The sequence below is a fragment of the Falco cherrug genome, chromosome Z (genome assembly GCF_023634085.1).
Source record: "Falco cherrug isolate bFalChe1 chromosome Z, bFalChe1.pri, whole genome shotgun sequence".
NCBI lineage: Eukaryota > Metazoa > Chordata > Aves > Falconiformes > Falconidae > Falco > Falco cherrug.
This window is the reverse complement of record NC_073720.1, coordinates 30,180,047-30,203,911: the sequence shown is the minus strand read 5'-3', so window position 1 is coordinate 30,203,911 and position 23,865 is coordinate 30,180,047. Positions and strand designations below refer to the sequence as shown.

Below are 23,865 nucleotides of genomic sequence, written 5' to 3'. Positions count from 1 at the left end.
CTGTCGCTGGGTCCCAGGGAGAAGAGCTCAGCGCCTCCCGCCACTTCCCCTCCTCAGGGAGCTGCAGAGAGCCACGAGGTCACCCCTCAGCCTCCTTCTCTCCAGACTGGACAAGCCCGAAGCCTTAGGCTCCCCTCACGGGACATTCCTCCCAGCCCTGTCACCAGCTTTGTTGCCCTCTGGATGCGCTCAAGGGCCTGAATTCACGTCCTGCTGAAGTGGAGGGCCCAGAGCTGCGTGCACACAGTACCCCGCGTGCAGCTGCGCCACCGCTGAGCGCAGCAGGCTGGTCGCCTCTTCCACTGCTGGTCACGCTGTGTTTGGTGTCCCCCAGGTGCCGTTTGCCCCTGGGCTGCCAGGGCACGTGGCCGACTCACACGGAGCCTGCTGCCGCCCAGCACCCCCAGAGCACTCTCCCCAGGGCTGCTCGCCAGCCACTCCTCTCCCAGTTTGAACTTGTGCCTGGCATTTCTCTGTCCCAGGTGTGGAATCCAGCGTTTTGAGTTGTCACTTTCATGTCACTGTTGGCTGTCCAGTGCCTCAATTTATTCAGATCCTTCTGCAAAGCCTCTCATCCCTGAAGAGCGTCAACAGGACCTCCTGGTTTGGTATCATCAGCAGACTTGCTAATGGTGCATTCAACTCCTGCATCCGGATAATTCATAAAAATACTGAACAGAACTGGCCTTAGAATTGAGCCCTGAGGAATGGAAGAAAACAAGAGGTAGACAGAAATTTTCAGAAAGAGCAAGATGACTTTGAGCTCTAGACTTGTCTAGATGTCTAGTAAGTCTAGATGGCTCTAGACCTACTGTCTAGAAAATCTTTCTGCAAATCAGAAGTATTTTATGCTCAAAAATAGTTAAGTGATTGTATAGTCTACATAGGAAGAAGGTCTTTCTGTCATTGAAGGGACGTGTATCTGTCAGATAAGGCTGAAATTTCATTCTAACAAAATTTAGACTAGAAATAGTGAACAAGATAATTAGTATTGAGAAAAGTTTTTTCTTGAAGCTTGCCCTAGCAGAATATGATGAAGATGTGTTTTAAGTATAGAACACACGTCTTTCTGAGCTTGATGAAGTATTTAGCATGTTGTAGTGGTGGTCCAGCACTGCTTATACCATGCAATAAAAGTGAACACAAGATTCATTGTCTTCAATGGCCACAGCGATAAAATCTACTTCTAAAAGAAACTTCAGCAACAAAAATGTCCCAGATGACAAAAAAGAAACAGTTTCCTCATTTGGCTCATTGCATATCACCAAAAGGCATTGAAGCAATATGGCAGCGAGGAATGAGTGTCACCTGTAGTGCCACTCCTTAAGTGCAATTACTACAAGGTGTTAACAAATTGATTCTCTGAACAAACAAGGCTGCAAGTTGCTGCAACAAAATGGTAGTGGCAGTGAGCAGCAGAAGGTTTAACCGCAGTACTATAGTACTTCTGTGGACTAAGCATTATAAAACAAATAGCCTAAGATTCGGAATTAGGATTTAAATGTGTATATGGTCTTCATTGTTTGGTTGTAGTGTTGTGTTAAGATGGCAAACTGTATGGCTACAGTTTATAATAAGTTGAGCATAATGTGATGGTGTTTTAAACTTGTAGCCTTTGTCATGTGGCATGCTTTTAAAATTTGATTTTTCCTGTGTGATTGAATATTTTGGCTTCATAGTATTTTCCACTGAAGCAACAAGAAATCAGAGTATTAAAAAACCTGCACCATTATTGCTGTGTAAGAGTATGTTTTCTTACATAGTAATTGTGTATTTTTAATAATGTACTTTTTATAAAAAAAGCTAGTATAGCTAATATTAAGCAGTTGTAAGAGAGAAGCAAGAAGTGAATTCTCTCAATTATTACAATAAAAACTTGTCAGTTGCCCTGTAAAAAAGGGAAAAGCTAATTTTATATGTACAGTAAATTCAAATATCAACTGTTGTATTTTTCAGTTTCTGCTATACAGTGAGTGAGTTCAGCCAATATTGATAAATTATGCCACTAAAATTTTGGATAGTACTGTGATATTTGAAGTAGGATAGCGAGGGCTCTTTAAAAAACATCTACACAGAGAATGATAACTGTGTTTGAAAGTATAAGTAGTGGTTTCCATTGCTTTCATTTTGGCCATTTAATGTAGCTGATTAATTATGTGCCTTGTTACTGTGCATCCCATTGTCTCTGTCATTTTCATTGTTGTATTTGCCCTTGTAGCTCCCCAGTTCAACTATACTTAGGTTCTTTTTTTTTATTATTTTAGTGCTGTCATTACTGAACCGATCAAAATATCCATTGATATTAAAAAAGAAAATTATGAGAATGGATGTGAGAGTATTCGTACAGGTGCATTTGAAGAGATACTACTTTGTATTTTAGTAGGGCTATGTTTTCTTCTCCTTTTAAAAGGCAAAATTATTATCAAAAAATCTGCTCTCCCAAAAGCTGGATCCTGTAGTCTGTGTAACTCCTGACTTTCCATTTACTTTAGCAACTGGGGATATTCAAAGCATAGTGCTGGCAGCAGTAAGGGGGATGTCCTGTCCCAGAGAAACTAATGGTCAAAAACCTATTGAATTATTTGAGTGTGGGATTTGATTCTGTGATTCCAGAGAGCTAAAGTTTTGTTTCTAATTCAGTTTTTATTGCAAGCTGTACATGTATGTTTCTGATGCAGTTGAAGGGAAAACATATGGGGACCTTTCTTAAAATTCTGCTTATTTATTTTTTAATATTATTAATTATATTTTTGTTCAATCAGGGTTATTTTTGTTTCAGTGCAGCTCACCAGTAGATCTACTAATTTAGTTTCCTGAGCAGGTTGGAAGGCAAAATGAACTTTGAGGCAGTGATCGTGCAGTATATATGCGAGCAAAATGCCTTTCTGAGGTGTGTGTTCACTGGTACTCTGGAATGAGGCCTCTTAGTAGAACATATGCTGTAGCCAGGAATAAAGCAGGCATTTTGATTGATCTGTAAGCAATCTGTCGAAACTTCTCTGATCAGGCTTTTTTGCTATCTTGTCTTGAGTCCTTTTTTTAATGACATCTATTATCAGATTGAAATGGCGATTGAGACACTGCAAAAGTCTGATGGTCTGTCCACTCACAGAAGCTCTCTTCTCAACAGCCATGTAAGTTGTTTCTTCTTCACATATACTTTCTCTTGCTTGTTCTGCATGCTTAGCCTGCCTCTAAATGTTTGTTTTATTTTATTACTACTTTTTGCTCTTGATCTTCTCACCTTAGTGGTTTGTAGTCTTCTACTACATCACCCGTGGCTTTAATTTGTCAGGTGAAATGTCTTTATGGTATATTGCAGAGTGTTACTGTTTCCTGTGCTCCACACCTATGTGAAGAGAAGTTACACATGTGACTGTTTTGCAGATTATAGTGTAAATGTTAAGGTGAAGTTCAAATAATTCTAGATTAGCTGGCTTTTGACATTTTAAATAAAGTTGCTGACAAAGCAAAGTCTGTGTGCCCTATATTTCGGGGCATGTGAAGAGGGAAAGAAGGAACACACAGCATACTTAAATAATATTGTTAGATTATTTTTAGGTGTTTCTTCATTTGTTCTGAATAGAATTATTAAATTACTTGCTTCAGAATCCTAAAGGTCCTTATGATGACTTGGAAAAAAAATGAAAGCGTTGTCTTAATTTGAAGTACACAAAAATGTCTTGTTCAGCTGCCTTTTGCTTTGTTCTTACTCTGCAAATCTCAGTTAAGAACTTCCCATATACAAAGCTAAAAGATCTTTGTGTCAAAACATGATCTCCAAAATATAGTGATAAATCCATTATATGTACTTTAAAATAATGGAAAAAGACCCAAAGTTAGTTTTAAACTTATATAAATAATAATATGACTTTGTAAGTTGCTGGTCTTTCTTGAAATATTTATTTTCTGTTGGTATTTGTGGGTTTGTACTTTGTATTTTTTCCATGTTAGCTTGTATTCATCTTACCTCTTTTTTTCCTTCTCAGCTTTACTAATTGTATGAATTCAAATTTATTTATTGTTTTACAGAAGAAATTTAATTTGGTTTTAATGTAAGAATATAGTGGTAGAAGCTGTTCCTCAGAAATCAAATTAAAAATGTATGTTTAAGCAGGTTTGGATTTGGATTCTGGATTTTTTCTGTATGGGTCTAGTTATGTCAAAGTCAAAAAAAGAAATGTTTTCTGGAAATCTTAAGCAAACTTTTTTTCCTCTACAAAATGCCCAAACTGAAAGAGGAAAATCGTTTTACAAAAAGTTACACAAAATGTTATACAGAAGGACTTTGGATGTTTATGAAACAATTTTTTTGAAGATAAGACAATATCAAAATTATTATCTAAATAATAATAGATAATATTAGACAGATAATATAAAAATTATTGTTTAAATATAATTTTTAAAGGGACCGTAACTTTTTCTAACAAAGTGACAGAAATTTACTTTAAGATTTGGAACACTTGAACTATTGATAATTTTGTGTTTAACCCTGTTATGAACTCCAGAATCTTCATATAAAACCAAGAAGAAATATAAGATAAGCTGCTATGCCCCAGTGTACTATGTTCCACTTGTTTCTGGTGCTATGCACTGTTCACAATGTGTTTCTAATAATGAGATTCTCATCCAGCTGTGAAGTTTTTTCATGATACTCCTTTCCTGACTATGAAAGCTTTTTAAAAAGTATTCAGATAGGGGTATATCTTTGACTGTGAGGAAAAAAAAAATATTTTCATGGCATATTTTCATGGCAATCACTCTTTCCTAGCCTTGGTCATTTTGGAAGAAGTTACCAATCTACCAATCTAGATCAAATTTGCTGGATGTTTTGCCTATTTTTAAGGCGATGCTTACTGCCTTTAAACTCAAGGACAGTATGGAGGAAGTTTAAGTATAGGTGCAGTCTTTGTCTCTTTAAACTGTTGTTGATTTTGACCTCCAATGTTTTGGGTTGGAATTGATTAAAATAATTGTGTTTAATAGGTTTTAAAATAGAATTCTGCATTGTCAGTTTAATTAAGTTGCACTTTGCAGATGATCTATTGATTTGTGGGAGAATGCTAGTTTTGGGATAGGAATTTTCACCCTGATACCTCTAAGAGGTTTTCTAGGTTTTTGTTTGTATGTTTGTTTGTTTGTTGGTGGGGGTTTTTTTGCCTAAATTCATGTATGCTCATTTTAAGGTGTTCATCATTTCTCCTCTGTTTTCTTTTCTTTCCCGATTTATTTCTGCATGAGATTGACTTATTTAATTACTTGATAGTTGAATGTTTTATAAACATTGCAGCTTAATTGGAGTCAATTGAACAGGTCTGTCTGTAAATATTTCATACCTTTACCCATTTTACTTACATAATACAGTCAGTACTATGAATTAAAGAACTAGGATTCAAATCTGAACAGCTCAGTTTTAGAATTATATTAAATTTTGGTAGAGACATGGTTGATTTTTTAATGTTGTTTACAGTAGTTATACAATGTTTGGAGATAATTTTCCTTTTAAAATTATGTATTAACTGCACTTTTTCTTCCAGGCTATAATCTAGCAAGTAATGCCTTCAAGCCTTTGCTACTAAGCGACTCCACACAGGCACAAAAATTCTTATGTTGCATTGATCTTTTGATTTCGGGTTTTTTTGGTGTTGAATAATACAAGATATCGTTGAAATAATATCTGTTAAAAATTCATATCATTAATGAGGTGCACTTAAAATTATTCATGATAGGTTAGAAGCCATCTGGAGGAAAATACCTTTAATGCTACATGCAGAACTTAATTGGAAAATAATTATTTATTTTTTTTAGTCTTTTGGGATTGACAAAGCTTTTCCCTTTGGGGAAGACAGAAATACTGCACATTCTGTATCTGTTCTGATTAAATTATAAATTTAATAATATATGAGAAATATTATATAAATTTGTATAATATATTTATTTATATATACAACAGTTGAAAGATACAATTACCTTTGTTTCTAAGCCCAGGTGGGCTTATGGTAGGTCATCAGTTTTTATATTTAATACATTCAGTAAAATGAAGTAAGTTTAATACATTCAGTAATAGTTAATGTTTATGGTTACACCTTTTCTTCAGCTTTATTTAAAAATGACGGATGCTCAGTTTGGAAGGACCTGTGAATGTTAAGACTTTTAAAATAATGATATATTGATAATTATGATAACTGATAAAAATGATGAACTGTACTTTTTTATTTTGTCTATTTGAAATGCAAGATTACCTGCAACTGAGCCAAAAATTTTATATCTTAGAAGCACGTACATCTTACTTCTGTATATTTTTCTAGCGCTTATGTTTAAGAAACATGGAAAAGTTATGGGCATGTTTTCAGTAAAAAGCAAATAAAGAAACATGTTTAAATGATCTAGAGTAAATTTTGTAGTAATGTTTTTGCATTTGTAGTGGTGCATTTTGCACTGGGACTAAAACATAGCTATAAATTCAATTATATGTTATCTACTGTACTTTAGTACAAAACAGTTTTGATAAAGGAAAGGTCAGGACTGATATATTTCATAGTTATTGCACACTAAAATATTCATGTTCTTTGCATAAGTTACACTGAACATTAATGGTATAGAATTTGTGCACTGCTCTTAACAAAATAATTCTGCAAAGGAGTAAATAACACATAGACTACGCATGTCCTTTGTTGTCACTTAATTTGTGTTTTGGTTATAATAGTTACTGTTTTGCTGGACTAAATTGAAAATCATTAAAAAATTGTGTGAATATCTAGCTCATCAGAGTAAATGTTTGTAACAAGTTTTGAAGATGCAATATCCTCAGTTTGCATTTTCACTGGATAATCAAATTAAATTCAGAGATTTAGTAAGATCTCTGATCCCAGCAAGTTTGAATATTCACACTATACTATTTTGGTATAAATACTTTGGAAAACAAATAAAATTCAAACAGAAAATTAAATTTTTGAATCATTCAGGCTATACCTAAAGGAAAATTTCAGGGGACTGAAATCATGGCAAGTACTGGGGAAAGATAAAGAGGATGTTAGCATATATAACTCCTAAACCAGTGGAATTTAAATGAGTCCTCAACCTGTACTATTTTTTATCTCTTTTGTCATTCTTCTATAATGTTAAATCTAGAAGTATTAAGTTTTGTGTATTAGTGACAACTAGAGGTGTTTCATGAGTGTGCACTACTTGGAAAGTCAGTGATGTTACGTAAAAAGTCTCCTCTTGCATCTGTCTAAAATTACCTACCACAATTACATGAAAAGATAAATGTTCTTCCAGGAACCTTATTCTGTTCCTCCTGGAAGTCAATGGCAAACAGGTACAATTGAAAGGGGTTGTACCCCTAACGCTTTATAGACGTACCAGTTGTTTTCAGTGTTATCCAAGTTGGTCTTTGACTTACATGCAATAGCTGTTTTCTTGTATGTATCAGAGAGTAAAAAATACCCTATTCAGTTAAGTGCTGTGATGTTTGTTAACATCAGGCAAAGAAAAACAGTATAATAGCTCAGGTTTGAAAATACATTAACTGTTGTTAGTCCAAGGGGTTTGTTTTCTGCAATTTATATGAATTACAGTCATGATTATTTATTTCTTTGCTGTACTAACAGTTTGTCTCCAAAGCATAGATACCTTTATCACATATCGGTGTGTTTAACTGCATCAAAAATATTTTAAGAAGTGGATGCTTATGTGAGGTCACAAGTGCAATGAGTTCTTCCCTTTCCCGGTAATTCTGAAGATCCTAAATATCCTATGGTGTAACTAGCATTTAAGGAGTCTCTGAAGAAGGGAGTAATGGTTTAATAGACCTGAAGAGAGTGGTTTCAAAACTGTTACAAGTTAATGTTGTATGGCTACGATATTTGAAATAAAGTAATAATGGTAGGTTTTTTTTCTGTTCTGTATGTGATATAGCTTCAATGGCTTTTAGACAACTACGAAACTGCAGAAGGAGTGAGCCTTCCAAGAAGTACCCTTTACAACCATTACTTACGACACTGTCAGGAACACAAGTTGGATCCAGTCAATGCTGCCTCCTTTGGAAAACTCATACGATCAATCTTCATGGGATTACGGACCAGAAGACTTGGAACTAGGTTTGTGTTAATGAAATACTGAACTACGATAGAAATTATAAGTAATAATCCTAAGAAAGAAAATTGCTGCTAGCCAAAAAATAAATAAAACCTGTATTTAAATGTTACAGTGTTTTTCTGTCAGTTCAGTCTCTTAACGTTAAACATTTTTATACTTTTCCAGATGTTGTTACACTTTTACTTCTCCTGTTTTTGTGTGTATGTGTGTTTACATTTTGATAAATACACTGCAGATTTCTATCACTACAAGTAAAATATACTTGTTGTTTGGAAATTACTAAGAACTGTGTTTCTCCATAGCTAGATAAGGTGTATTTATTTTATTTATTTGCACTCAAGTGGATTACAAGTTAAAATGCTGGATGATATTTGTTCAAGAGAGTGAATTAATTTCCTGAAGATTGTAAAATGACACCTATGTAAAACAAGTATGACAGGAGAGTCAGGCTTGATATGTGGGTATTATTTTCTAGTTAACGTAAATTGTAAAGTAAATGTAATGTATATGTATAAAAGTGGTGCTTTTAATTCTTGCTCTTTCATAAAGGGGGAACTCCAAATATCATTACTATGGGATTCGTGTCAAGCCAGACTCTCCTCTTAATCGACTACAAGAGGACATGCAATATATGGCTATGAGACAACAGCCCATGCAGCAAAAACAGAGGTAAAGTGTGAAGTGACCATGAATACTTACTAATGTTTCTAGTTCATAAAGCCTTACTTTTGCTTACATGGAGAAACTGGAATACTAATGCAATTTTTGTTCAGCTTCTGTGCTGTGAAAAATGTTTGTTAGATATCCAATTGATGTCACAGAAGTATCAGTCGACATGAAAGAGTATTTACCTAGGCATTGTCATAAATTTGCAAGAAATAATATAATAAAGTGACATATTACATGAACAGACTCTTCTTAACTATCTTGAGGTTTTATCCCACAAGCTGAAGAAAACCAGTAGAAGCTTGAATTTCAGATTTTGCTGTTTTTCATTGCTACAACATTTTACATATAAGCTGCATATAGAAGAGCTTATGATTATGTTCAGTTTAGTGTTTATTTCCTCTCCTGGTGAAGAATAAATGTAACTATAATGGTTTGTGTGAAAGTTGATTTAAGTATTTTCCCTCACCATCTGTGTTTCCTGAGGATCCTGTGAAAGCCCGGAAGTGTTTGAAAAATGGCACAGTGACCACAAGGGGCTATGCTGGTGGTGAAAGAATGTGTGAATATGTATATGAAAAACTATCCTGAATAGAAAATCTTAGTAAAAAAATACAAATCAGTACATTTCTTTGAAATTTATTTCTATTTGACTGATGTCACTAGCCTCCCTATTACCCTAAAGTGAAATATCTAAGGTGTGTAATTTCATAAAACTCCTAGGCAGAACAGCAGCATATCAAGCAAGACATCTTTAGAGCTATTACTCAAAGTCCAATTGAATGAACAGTGTAGTATAGCTTACTAAGTGTATTTTGTGGCCTTGGACACAATTGGGATATGGAAAACACAACTTCAGACTTGAACTTCAAATACAGATACCACTTTAATTTGAAATTGTTTTACTATCACTTCCAGAAGTAGTTACAGCACTAAAGACATATTCATGGTAAGATAGATGGTCTTAACGATCTTGCAGTGGGCATAATACAGAAGCATGAGATGTCTCCCAATATGATCATGTAGGAAATTCTTGTTACAAAAAGAAGGACAAGATTATATGGTAAGAAAAGGTGATAGGTATTTACAAAATCTCAAGGCAAGCTTATTTTACCTACTCAAGCTGACTCACAGATTTCATTCCCTCACACTCTAAATCACATGTATGCACCAAGACATATGCCACAATGGTCTTATTAGAATTGTTTCTATGAAATTGTTTCTGGAGAAGTTATGCCAGTTACCTAATCATCATCACCTCTCTTGTCTTCTTGATTCACAGTGACAAACTGATTTTGAATTTCTTACATAACTCTTAGGAGTAGATACTACTTTCCTTTATTATTTACTTTATTATTTTGTTTAACACCACCATATGTCTTAAGTAGTTCCCTTATTTCCATACCTAGGTATGTTTGGTGGCATTTTCTTAACATTATGTCAGTTTGTTCCCCGATTATATTTGAATGAAATGACACATGCAGCATGGTGTAGCAGTTAGTGCATCCCTTTAATCCACGTTTTTGTGCATGGACGCACATACACACAGGCACGCTTTCATTCATACTAAATTCATACTGATCTTAAGCTCTGTTGTGAGAATCTCTACAGATACTGGTGAAGGATGGCAACTACAAGGCACTGGATGCTGCTGCTGAGTAAGGTAGCTGTTACATGAAGAGCACTGTGCTGTATTAGAAAAGTTGATTATATGTTGAGTTGAGGCTAGCCATGGGAGAGAACAGGAAAAGGAGAGAAGCAGAAGCCTCTATCACCTGTCTGCAATGTTGAGTCAGGAAAGACCACCATCATGTTGTATCTTAATAATAACAATGGCTTTATTATTAAATCCTTAAAAGCAGCTGTCTCAGTATACCTTCCTAGATGAAGCTTCATCTCATTGCTCAGGAACTTGCATTACATACCTTCTTGTCTAAAATAAAAGCAGGCTGACCTCTCTACACTTGTGATGACCAGTTACATACCCTAGAAATAGAGGCATTGTTAACATAGCCCTACTGGTGTAGTATTCATACAAAGTAGTTCTGAGGTTCTTTTTTCATCCCTGTGTTCAGGGTACACAGATCTCAGTAAAATATTTTCTGTCTTTCCAAAATCACAGCATCCTAAATAGATAAAATGTAGAGATCAAGGACCTAGCCAGACTTTGACAGTTGCACTGTGAAAAATTGTATTTGTTGTGCTCTGCATACCATCAAAAATACTAGCAATACTAAATAGGATATAGAAAGATGTTTATCCAAGAAAATATAGGAAATTTTCATTGAAAAATGGAAACTCATGAGCCACTATTACTTTAACTTAATTTTCTAATAGAAACAGGGATTTTCAAAGCCAAGAGTGATGATTCAAGAATATTTTTATCTCATTGGAATGTGCTGATTATAACAGTAATTTTAGGAAAAGATTTAACAAATATATTAAATTATTGCACAATCTAGCCTGTTTACTTCATTGCAGCCACTCTAGCATGCAGCAGTCATGAGCTTTGGTCTATTCTCTCTTGGTAACCTTACTTTTAGGGTAGTCTTTGGTCATACAATGTCAAGTGTTACTCCACATTCTTTGAATAAAAATGTCTGTATATTTTATTTGCTTAATTTTAATGGAAACTGAGATTGCTCGTGTCCTGTGGCACTCAGAAGCTAAGTTTTTTTAGGAAAAGAGAAATGCTAAATATAAAAATGACTTTACGTAAAACTTTCAGTTTAAAAGTGAACTTGTGGTTTTGAAGTGACATTTCTTCCACATTCACAGAACACGTTTAGTCTCTGGTTTCAATGTTTGATATATGTCTGTATGTATTTTTATTGTAGTTATCTTAGTGTATTGAAGAATTCTAGCAGGATTTATTAAGAGATAAGTAAAGGACTGAACATTACAATTTGCATTATTAGGGTAACGTAGCTCTTTGTTGGGCTTTGTTACTATTTCTGATGTTTCTTTTGTCCTTTAAACCAGTGGTAAATTGCAGTCAATATACTATTTCTGTATAGTTACACCAATTGTGTCACCTCTGTCAGACACATCTAATTGGATAAACACTTCTAACCCTTTTTGGCAAAGGCTGTAGAGTGAACGTACACTACAGCTCATTTTTCTTCATTTTTTTTTCTTAAACTGAGGGTCATGCACCTTCTGTATGTGCTTAACTTGTATATCCCAAAGTGCTCTTCTGTGTTCATGATCAGTTTGTTCTGGGCTTGAATTCGAGGGCCTGAGATTTATCAAACAAGTTTCAGATGAAGGTCATGCTGTTTGTTGTGATCAGCATGAGCTGTGGGCGTACTGTTTCTTTGTTCCAGTAACAAGAAAAAAGAGTAACTACAAATCACAGATGCCAATAGTCCTGTCTTCCAGCTGAGACAGTGGTTTGGCAACAACCACCATGTATCGAGAGACTTAAAGCATCTTTGAACTGAAGAAATGTTAACAGTAGTCTTGGCTGGAAGATAATAGCTAACACCCTACCTTTCAGGTGGACCTGCTGTATGGCTCAGACTTGCAAGGAAAGGCCTGGATTGCATCTCTCATCCTGCTCCTAAATGTTTTCCAGGATAGGAAAACCCAGGATATTTAACTGGTTATATTATCCATCACTTTTGGATCAAACACAGGCCTGACTAACAGCGGATGGGCATCTGACAAAGATTGTTAGGAAGAAATAAAGTAATATCCAACCCAAATATTATGTCAGATATATTTGCACAGTTTTAAGTCTGGCACTAAACACTTGCCACTTCGAAGTACAATCTTACTATGAAAGCATTCCCATAAGCATTCCTTTTCAGATAATTTAAGGGAAATGTATCAGAGATACAATTCCTAAAGGCAAGTTCCGGTTTTAACCTGGTTTTATTTAGCTCTTCGTGAGTAGAACCTTGTGGCTCAGAAGCTGAATTATCTTTATGGCTTAGTCTAGGGAAATTGATGCAGGTATGCTTACCTTTTCTTTAGAGCATTCATAACAATGTACGTTTTGAATTCTTTTTCCAGAAGTAAACCTCCATCTTTCCTAGTTAATTTCAAATATTTCTTTCAGTTCTTGCATACAATGATTGTACCTTTTTGCTTTCATTTATGGGAGCTGAACATTCAGCTAAGAAGTTTTTAATGATTACAATAACCATCGTTATCTACTGTACATTATAACATTCAGCTAACTTATATTATTGTTCTAACCAGAAATCGTTAATCACTGCTTCCTATAGATGTTGCTTACCCTGCTCTCTATTTTATGTAGGAAATAATCTGTATTTTTCTGCTGTTGTCTTTCCTGTATTCACGTTTCATGGATATACTGATCAGTCAAAATTACCTTTTAACAAGCCACTGTGCTGTGAGTCAAAAGTATCAAGTATTTACAGATCTTTTTAAAAGGGTCTTGGGTTTATGGAAAACAGAGAAATTAGGCATTTTTACAGTGGTATTATTTTTGAAACCAGAAAGTAAGGTATCATAGTCCAAGAAACACTGACATCTTTAAAACTGGGCTACAAGTTTGTTAAGACACAATATCCTAAAATGATAATAAGAGAACTTATATGATAAACTACTAAATAACTTCCTAATGGAGTAGTTCAGAAAAAAATCAGTCTTTCTCTTGAACAAGCTCAGATACTTTGTGTCTAGTATGGTTACAATGCAGAGGTGATTGCCGATTAAAAAACCAGGAAGTTCTGCTTAGAATTCTAGATTAGATATATATCAACAATGGTTATTAGACTGAGGAGAGATGTTTTAAAAGTACACACATTAAATTTGCATTCCTTAAATTTCTTCAGTTTCACCTACTGTATTTGATTTTAGATAATGAAGCTTTTACTGAAATACAGCCTCCACATTATTTTTGAGGCTTTATGATGTATGCACAATAGTATACTTGGAGATTATTTTATTTTCTTCAAAAGCTAGGAAGCAACTAGTACAAACTTGACCTACACACCAAAACATTTTTATAGCATCCAAATGCTTCTCAGGTATTTCTTTGTTACTTGCAGGTTATGCATCTTCACAGATTTTTTAAAGTATTTGTGTTTCTTCAATTTTCCTGTAGTTAACAGCTTTAGTATGTGTTGTCTGTGGTATTGCAAGCTGTTGGAATCAACTTTTGCTTTCAGCTAATTTTAAAAGCTTACTTTTTTCCCCAGTAGCATCAATGGCAACATTTTATTTGCATACAGTAGTAAAATGCTTTAACAAACATTGCACATTGTTATGCATAAGTTTGCCATTTTGTTACATAGTTCAGTATATCAGCTCACTTCTCAGGGACAAAATAAAAATAAAATAGAGGTGAATCCTTAGAGCTTAGTTCTATTTATTTTTAAAACACCTACTTGGTTGTGTTTGGGTTTGGGTTGTTTTTTGAGCAAGCCAGAAAGATAAAAACCTTAGTTTTTAAGAAAAAGAGAGAATATTATAAATTGTGTAACAGCATGAGTTGGATTTTTCAGAAAAATACTAACTTCTAAGACTTAAAATCTGAATAGTGACAGCATGGCAACAGTACAAGCAAGCAAAAAAATCTGCAGAAAATTTAACTGAAAAAGCTGCTATCTGTTTTTTGTCTGTCTTGTGGCTTAGTTAATCCATTTTGGCTTCTCATAGTTTTGATAGTTTTCAGCTTGTTTCTTTTCCCTACCAATTTCATACATGCATTTCAAACTAAGTAGGCATTTAATTATACTTCCCCTTTCTGATTTATCTTTTTAATGAATGCATTGTTTGCTGCACATGAATTTTAGTCAGGAAGTTATTAATCTGTTTTGCAGAGAGAGAGGATGTTTGTGTTAATGACCTTATGTCAAAGTTAGACTATGGAAGTCAATGAAGTTGTATTCTGAATTAACTGCAAAGTGAGACCAGCATATCATTCAGTGTCATTTCTGAATTACCTGATTCCGTGTTCTGATTTGAGTGGTTTAGTGGTTTTTTTTTTATTTTCATAGCTTTGCAGAAATTGAGAAAACGTCTGTTGTTAACTAAAGACTTTGCAAACTTTTACTGTTTATGTAACCTATATAAGATTCAAATCATCTCCTTTCTGGGTCAAATGTCATTAGAAAGTGTAATACTCATGTAAGGTTAGTTGGTATTTTCTGCTCCCAGTCTCCTAGCACCCAGTAATTTAAAAGAAAAGAAAGGGAAAAAAAAAAAAAAAAAGGAAAAAGAAAAGGATGAAAGATGAAATAAGATATATGTTAGTAGTGAGTAAAATTAACAGAGTAAAAGTTTGGGTAATTTTAGAAAATGTGACTCTTACCAGTTAGGAAATTGTAACTATTTTTTGCATGCACCAAAAATGGCTAAAATTTAACTAAAGAATTCTGGAGAGCTGTTTGATGCCTAAACTGCCAAAGTTCTACTTGTACATAAAAACCAGCAGATCTAAAATTATTAACCACTGACTACTTCCGTTTAATCTTAAGCTCCTGAAAAAGATGGTTTTTTTTTTCATTCTTTAGTTTCATTTTGCAAGTGAATTTCTAACGCTGCTGAAACTGATTAACTCTTGACACATTACCTGTCAGAGTGCCAGAATTAAGAATTTTGCCCACATATTTTACATAAACCACAGTGGTGTAAGTAGGTGGATAATCCTGATTCCTAGCACTGAAGGATTAAGTTGGCTTTTATACTTTAATTAAAAGTTTTTTTGTATAACTGGAAAACTCTTAGAGGAATGTTATTTTTATGTCTTCAAAACAATTTTAATCCTATTTCAGGAGCTGAAGGGTCAGTAAAATAATACATTTTGCAGAAAGCTGTGGAAGTGTCTTGAAGTATAGGTTTTGATTTACAAGTATTTCCAGAAGTTGATCTGCCTGGTATTTGTAATTATAATTGAGAGACAAGTTAAGAATTCTTCTCAGATGAACTGCCTGGATTGCAGGTAGATTTATCAAGTAATAACAAGCTCATCCAGAAGAGTTCAGTGCTACCATGATACCAGAGATGAAATTTTATTCTTTAATACAGTTAATTAGAGTTTCACTGTTGTGTTCAACAGGCTGTCACGAAAGGAGTGATTAGGTCAGATCACTTGAAGAATTACCACCAGAGTTTTAAGTGAAATAGGTTTAATCAGTATTTGTGGAAATGTGAGTTCACTAGATTCAATGGCAAGCTTCATGCCGTTGATTACTACATGAAGTAAATGCACAGAGATAAATCAAGTCAGAGTAGAGTGGGAAACAGTTTATAAAGTTTAAATGTTTAATAGGGTAAAGGAGATCTTTCCATTGAGTCATGACGTTTAGAGCAGATCCCCTTGCTTTCTCAACTCTCACAGAGTTTAGGTGCAGCTGGATCTAATCTTAGTCTCAGACTTGGTCAATGGTTTATGTCTAGAAGGGAAAGAGCTAGAAAGTGGGATAAAGAATAAGGGAAGACCCTTCCACTGAGTCATGAGGTTCAGAGTAGACCCCCTTGCTTTCTAAACTCTTAACAGAGCTTAGGTGCGGCTCGATCTATTCTAAGTCCTGCACTTGGACAACGAATTAGATCAAAAGGGGAGAAAGAGAAGAAAGAAGTTTGTTCACCATTCAAGATTATCCATAAGATTTTAGCAGAAAATCAATAAAATTTGTTTTAAATCATGAAATTACATAATTACCTTAACTACTTCAAGTTTGCAATATATATTACAGCAAAGGTATACCTACTAAAAGTTTGCCCCTGAGTTCAGTGAAATACTCACGTCTTATTTGTGATCCTCAGCAGGTGAAGAGTTGAGCCTTGAGGAGCAGGGGTATCAGCCCAGGCCCCGTTGCTGACTTTCTGCGATGGTCGATGGTTCCCCTAGTATCACAAGGTGTAGTGGTCTGCAAGCTCTGAGTGGCGTCCTGCTCAGGGGGAGATGTGGTCACAGCCTGCTGCAGTCCAGGAGAGCTCAAAGGGTCTCTCACTTTAGGACCATTGTGTATAAGGCTGTGAGATGATTGGCTTTAGTCATCAGCAAATTTCCATCCTGACCACAACCTGAGTGGGTAATTTTCTCAAAAAAAATTCCAGAAACAGTATCTTGTTTCACTCAATTTCCACTTGGGCTATGATCCAGCAACAGCATCCTGGGGTTGTCAGGAAGTAACTGATTGTTGCCATTCTTCTTCCGTGCTTTGACCAGTCAATGGCAGTTCCAGCACAGGTGGTGCCATTCTGTGCCTTAGTCCAGTAGGAGTGACAGGGACACTCAAAGGGTAATTGGCCACCCAACTCATTACTTAAGGTGTCAAGCTGTAGCTGACGATTCCCAGTATAGACAGAGCCATTCTTTGCCTTAGCCAAGTAAGAGTTGCTGGTGCGGTTAAGTGGTGCTTACGCACCCAACTTACCAGTCAAGGTAGGGAGGTCTTGCCAGCAGCTCCCGAGGCTGTAGAACAGCCCAGAGAAGGGGGAGAGGTGCACTGCCACACAGACATAGGATTGTACACCAGACCATTACAGAAAGTGAAACTTGATATGGGTGACCTAGAGACAGAATAGATACAGGTGTCTTCTTTTTTCTCAAGCACTAAAATTCCTGAAGTTATAGAACTGTTTGTTCATCAGGAGAGGAGCCTTTCTGTTGAAAAGTGTACTTTCTGTCTGCCTTGTGTTACTGTATATTTAGATTCATGTCAGGAATGCCTAGAATATTGAACAGATGTTTTTCATGGAAACTTCCTTTTGAAGTAAAATCTCAGTAATTACAGAGTGAATGCTAGTTTATGTTTACTGGAAACGAAATTAAATGCTCCCAACTGATTAAGTTGCTTCTCAAACTAATGCATCGACAGTGGAATTTCTTGTCACATTTCTGAAGTTAACACGGAGTTTTACAGTCTGCACAACAATTCCAATTTAAGTGATCATTAAAACACACTTTATTTAGCTCTTATTTTCTTTTCCAGTGGCTACAATTGTTTTCCAAAGTGCAATGCATCCACGATGTTACCATTAAGATCAACAAATTCTCAGTTGTGTTGAAAGTGACAGGCATGATCTTCAGCCTGTCAGACTGTCGAAACAACACTTCACCATCCAAACCAGCATTCCCATTTGTATAATTTTGATTTTTGTCCTTTATAAAAGATTCTGAGAACTGACAGTGAAGAGTTTAGGTTTCCAATTATCTTCTCAGGCCTTCTATGCTTATGAGGGAAGTTTGTTGGATTTGAAAAGTCTTTCACTGTCCTCAGACAGTAATGTTGTTTTTTCTTAAGGTAATGAAACATTATTTTTGAGTTACATAATTCATATTGAGTTACAATACATATTGTGAATTCAAGCTATTCAGAAAGGGGAAGATTTCATTATTTTCGGTGTCAATTAGCAGGTCTTATGGTATGCTGTTCCTAAGCTAAATTCCACAAGAAATTGGTAGCGGTACTGTAATATCACCTTCATGAAATTGGTAGTGCATTGTTAGTCCTCTAGCTTCCCTTAGTAATTGTTATTTACAAATAAAATAAAAATGTGAAAATTCTTTTGTTACTTTTCCTCAGTATTTTATTTCAAGATGGAGAAATCAGAGCAAACGTAGATTGTATGATCTTTTTTATGAAGGAGTGAACAGAAAGGATATTTTGTACTTGGTATTTTTGTAGGTATAAGGCTATGCAGAAAGTGGATGGAGTTGCAGATGGCTTCACAGGAAGTGGTCAACAGACAGGCACATCTGTTGAACAAACTGTAATTGCCCAAAGTCAACATCATCAACAGTTTCTAGGTATGAAAGCAGGTTTTATACAGCTGTATAAATGAAATGAACTTCATTATCACTGTGAAGATCAAGTCACACAAATACAATAGTTGCTTCTAAAGTTGCCATGCCCTCTTTGAAATTCCTACACAACAGAATAAAAAGGCACTTAAATTACATGTTCTTTGTTATGAGCTTTATATTTAATATGCATTATATAAGTATAAAAGAAAAAAATTGCAAATTCTATATTTGTGTGATATATTTAATGTTGTATACATCACAGTGTGGTTGCTGGCAGTATTATATTAGATATGCATATTGCAGTTCCCGCACTTGCAGTTGTTTCCTGCATATGCACTACAGTGGATTATATTTCATAAAAGTGAGTGGGGGTGATGGCATTGCATGACTATTGCAAGTTAACCATCCAGTGGACTGTTTTGAAAATGTGCTGTAGTGTTGTAAGTGGGAAAATTTTATCAAATAGAACCTGAAAGTTAATGTTTAAAAATATCCAAGTTGCAGATTCTGATCCAGTTCAGCATGTATTCTCAGTAATGGAAACAAATAGTAGTTTTTTTACTTGTTCCGGTAAGAATACTCTTTGGCTGTGCTACTGCAGAATGTGTAGGCTTCTTTGCTTGAGATTTTCAAGCACCAAATCCTTTGGCCTAATTTTGCTGTTACTGAACATGGTAACATTAAAATGTTTCGAATCTTCCTTTCCAGGTACCTTTCAGTCCAGCATTTTTCTCTTAAATCAGCTTGTCTCTAGGAACATTTGTGGCAAATAGTAAAAGCACACATTGGCTCTACTTGAAAGTCTATTAAATTTCAAATAAAAATGTATATTGAGTCTACTAAGCACCATCATACCTGGCTACATAGAAACACTTCAGCTGAACTAGAAAAAAAATGTTCAAGGATTAATGTTTCGTACACTGGCACAGATATTTTCCTTCATCCTGCAACATTCTGAAAACATCTGCATTAGCTTTTCTGTATACATGTAGTATGTACGTGCCATCTTTTTAATGTCTTCAAGAATAATTTTGGGGTTTTTTTGATTTAAAAATGCTGGCTGAATTTCTTTACAATTTTATCATACAACAGGTATGAAAAGCTTTTCTCTTTGCACATTATGACCTTTTGGAATTTCTTTCTTTTGTATCATCCTTAAATTTTTTCTTAATCATACTGTAACTGGCATCGTTTACAATAGGCCTTTTTCATTATGTTGTCATGGAAACAGATGCATCTCGAGTACTTCCAGAGTTTGGAGAAGTTGAAATATCTTCGCTGCCAGATGGTACTACTTTTGAAGACATCAAATCACTGCAGAGTCTTTATCGAGAGCACTGTGAGGTATTTCCTATAAACCATTTATTTTTTGAAGTTCATGATTTCTAGTGAAGGTGAGTACAGGACAGTCATGCCAAATATATTGCAGCCATGCCAGTGATGTGTGACCTTCCCTCAGGATATTTTGCTTATTTCATTTGAAAGGACATTAGAAATAAGTTTTTCTGGAGGGTCCCCTTTACGTGGGAAAAAAGTTATACATGATAGACAGGGAGAATGAAGTATAATTATGTGTATGTTCACACATGTTTGAGAAAGTAGACTTCAGATTGTACACGCAGATCTTTGGTTTAGTCAATAGGAAATATAAATCAGGTTAAACTATAATATTTTTTTACATTAAAAGCAGTAACTTTTTTCTCATCTTAAAAAAACACTGAGATGTTTCAGCCACATTTGATATTGAACAGTATGTCTTTTAAAATTATTTTTGAAGGTACTTTCAAACCTGTACATTGTGAAAATGAATGAAATGGCAGGTTTCCTTTGGTCTTGCATTAATTATTTTGTTTGGATGAATTCCTCTGATATGTTTACGTAGGCCATACTCATTTCTGGAGGCTTCCATGAATGTGCACTTCGCCTTACTCAAGTCTCTGTGCACACCAGGTTATAGTGCTGAATAATTTATGGGTATCAAAGGTATTAAAACAGACATTATTTGTAAGTTGAGAAATGTACAGTTTGCCTTTGCTCCACTGTGTAAAGGAAGAAAAACTATTAGTCTAGTTGGAGTTGGAAGTGGGGGGAAGTTGAGCAGAAGGCAGTTTGTACTTGTGTTTTATTTTCTCAGGCAATACTGGATGTGGTTGTGAATCTTCAATTCAGCTTGATAGAAAAATTGTGGCAAACTTTCTGGCGCTATTCTCCCTCTGCTCCACCTGATGGCACTACTATTACTGAACCAAGGTCAAGAAATGTTTCTCTTCGTTTACTGCTTTTCATGTTAACATAATACAGGTGTCAAATAAAATAAAAAAACTTTCATTAGTTTTACCTGCAGAGCAATAATACAGTTTTTCATATGCTAATTTTTCAAATTAAATTGATATTGTCTGGCCTTTTTTTCTATAGTCTGGGTGTATGCTGAAGTGCAGTCTTGAAACTACTGTGTTGTCCATTTTTTTTTTTCTTTGCTTGGACAACTATACAGTAAAGATGTCTTTTCCCTGTATTCTTTCCAGTTCTTTTAGGCCAAAAGGACCATTCATACCTCTGCATAGTTTATGAGCTGTAGCAGAGCTACAGAAGCATTTTTAAAATCCATTTCCCTGTGACAAATGTGTAAAGAAGTTATATTGTGTGTAGTTGAGACATCTATGATGTCTTTATAAAATAATACATTCTAACACCCATTGCAGATTTTTACCTGTGGTAAATGCATTATAATTTATTCATTTGCTACATTTTTTTCACACCAGCAATCTGAGTGAAATAGAAAGTCGACTTCCAAAAGCAAAGCTGATTACTCTGTGCAAGAATGAGTCTATTCTGAAATGGATGTGTAACTGTGACCATGTGATGTACCAGGCTTTAGTGGAGATTCTCATTCCTGATGTCCTTAGACCTATTCCTAGTAAGTTAAACATCTGAAACATTTTGTAAGGATTTTTGTGCATGCATGTGTATGGTGGTGGACTTGTGCCTCACAAGGCAGCTATAGGAATAAGTTTGAAAGTTAGGAAAGTATTGTGTATCATTTATCTTCAGTTTTGTTGTGTAGGGAGTTGTGCTGAGAGTTGATGTATGCTTTGTATTTTAAAAGTAACTGAGGATTTTAGTGCAGTTGGAAGATCTGTTTTTTCAAGGTACAGTTTCATACTAAAGATACTTCTTTCTGTGTGTGTTGTATTTTCAGATTAAAATGTTTTCCTTTTACTCTGGCTCTGGACTACTTGATAGACATAAATCCTGTGGCCCTGAGCCAGTGTGCGCTAATGTTAGTCAGTCCTTCCACTAAATTCATTAGTTTTCAGTTTGAACATTTTATATTAATCTTTGATTAGTCTGGGAAAAAAAAAAGTATATGATCTTTGCGATTCCATTTTTGGACAGTTACTCTTTTGTTCCTTAATCGGTGGCTGCTGAAATCAATTATAATGGCTGTTAAAGTGATGAAAAATCAAGTCAAAATTTTTAGTCCAATTTATTATTTCAGTGTATTGTTCTTTTTGTCATATGTTATGCATGAGAGAATCAGTAACTGTCCAGCCATTCAACCATTACCAGGAGCAGAGCTTTTTTTTCAAAGTTACTTTTACTAGAATCCATTGGAGCTCCAGCAGTGTACTTTTTATGGCTGTTTTTGGTAGAAAATTAATTTATGTGACGACAGTTAACTCCTTTATAAAGTATTTATTGCCTGACATATGCTGTGCTAAATAGTACAAGGAAGTCATGTTATCAGCCTGCTATAAGCATCATAACTCCTATATATTATAACCTTTCCACGAAAAAACAGTAGTCACTTTATAGAGTTGAACTAATATTTTTATAATAAAAATATAATATAAATAATTAAAAAAAATAGGGCCTTAAGTAGCTTTGCAGCTAACAAAACTAGTGGTGCTGTGAACACCTCCTTTACTATAGTGACTCCAGCAGTAATAAGCACTGTGTAAGAATGTTTGCAGGTAGTGCCTTGCAGAAACGTATTACTGACTTTTTGCTTGTCAGTGAAATAAAATTAGGTTTTAGTAACTTAGGTATGATGTAAAAAAATTTGGAACTGGAAATGTATAAAGGTCAGCCATTTGCAAAGGCAGTTTTATCTTTTTTTAGGGAAAGAGCAAGTGCTTGGTAGTGATTGACATAATTTATTTTTTTAATCAATGTAACAGAATAAAAAAAGAATGTTTTCTCAAATATATGCAGTTATTGACCATTACTTGTATAAATCATTTTGCATTGGGTTTATGTTTGATGTTTTAATTTTCTATCTAATGACAATGCCAGTAGAGAAGATATTAATTTGAGAGTAGTCTATCACAAGCAAATAGGCAAGGATAACTGCACAATAAACCCCACAAGTATAATTACAACACTTCATAGGTTGAATTAAAACTCCCTCTTTCAAAAGCATATTATTTTCCTAAGAAAAAGGGGTGCAGACATGGTTTTTCATCAAACCTGTTTTTTGCCTTGCATTTCTCGTGCTTTTCACTTCTCCTGCACAGCCTGGCAGTCTGTAATGAAGTTTTTATCTGATAGTTCCTTAGCTTGTGGTGTCTTCCTGCCTTGTTTCATAAGATGCATTGGGCATTACCAGTACAGGGTTTCAAGAAAATGGGACACAGTCATTCAGTATTAGTAACTACAGGCATTAGGTCCTTTTCCTGCAACTTCTTTCTTTCTAGAATTACCAGTCATATTTGAATAATTCACATCTACTGTGTTTGACGTTCCTGGTTTGGGGATGATTATCAGACTTCTTGATGCAAACGCATTATCAGATTCCAGAACAAATTTGACTTCTGCCTGTATTTTGTGAACAGTCCAGTGGTTTTCTGCTCAAAAGTCCAACCACTTAGCTACCTTTGGAAGATTGTTGTCTTTAGGACCAGCTAACTAAATGGCTTTTTCTAGTCAGCTTTCCTGTAATGATGCTCCATACAAGTTCTCTCTTCACTGTTCAATATTTAAAATATTACTGTCTTTTGAACTTTTGCTTTTGAATTATCTCCAGCCATTACAGGAGACCAAGTAAAGGCTTAAAATTGTGCTTAATGGTTTACTATGACAGAAACAGAGCTGGGTGAAGTAGACAAATTCATCATCTTCTGTTGGAAAGTAGCAGTTTATAGGAAAGTTTGGACTCTGTAGAGGAACAGGGGTCGTAAATCCTTTCTCAAAGGCATGTTTATGGTTTTTTTTCCTGAATAAATGCAAGGATATCAACAGCAGTTGCTCAAAAAAGGGATAAGCATTTATTTGGAAAGTGCTTGAAGTAAGCATATAATTTTTTAAGGTTTATTGTTTTTCATGTCTAGATTTTCAGTGTTTTTTCTTTTTAGAAAAGTCTCACTGTG

General features: G+C 34.9%; 1 protein-coding gene across 4 annotated transcripts in view; it reads left to right on the top strand.

Annotated features, from left to right (window-relative positions):
* RFX3 (regulatory factor X3) overlaps positions 1-23,865 on the top strand; it is a 128,084-nt gene that overhangs the window by 88,165 nt on the left and 16,054 nt on the right. For 3 of the 4 annotated variants that reach the window (XM_055698582.1, XM_055698584.1, XM_055698585.1), the window contains exons 5-11: positions 3,060-3,134; positions 7,921-8,102; positions 8,650-8,769; positions 18,378-18,499; positions 19,728-19,840; positions 20,631-20,746; positions 21,259-21,413. In XM_055698582.1, the coding sequence (XP_055554557.1) occupies positions 3,060-3,134; positions 7,921-8,102; positions 8,650-8,769; positions 18,378-18,499; positions 19,728-19,840; positions 20,631-20,746; positions 21,259-21,413 (883 nt within the window). The remainder of the gene's footprint in view (positions 1-3,059; positions 3,135-7,920; positions 8,103-8,649; positions 8,770-18,377; positions 18,500-19,727; positions 19,841-20,630; positions 20,747-21,258; positions 21,414-23,865) is intronic. The other variant, XM_055698583.1, reaches the window with a different exon arrangement.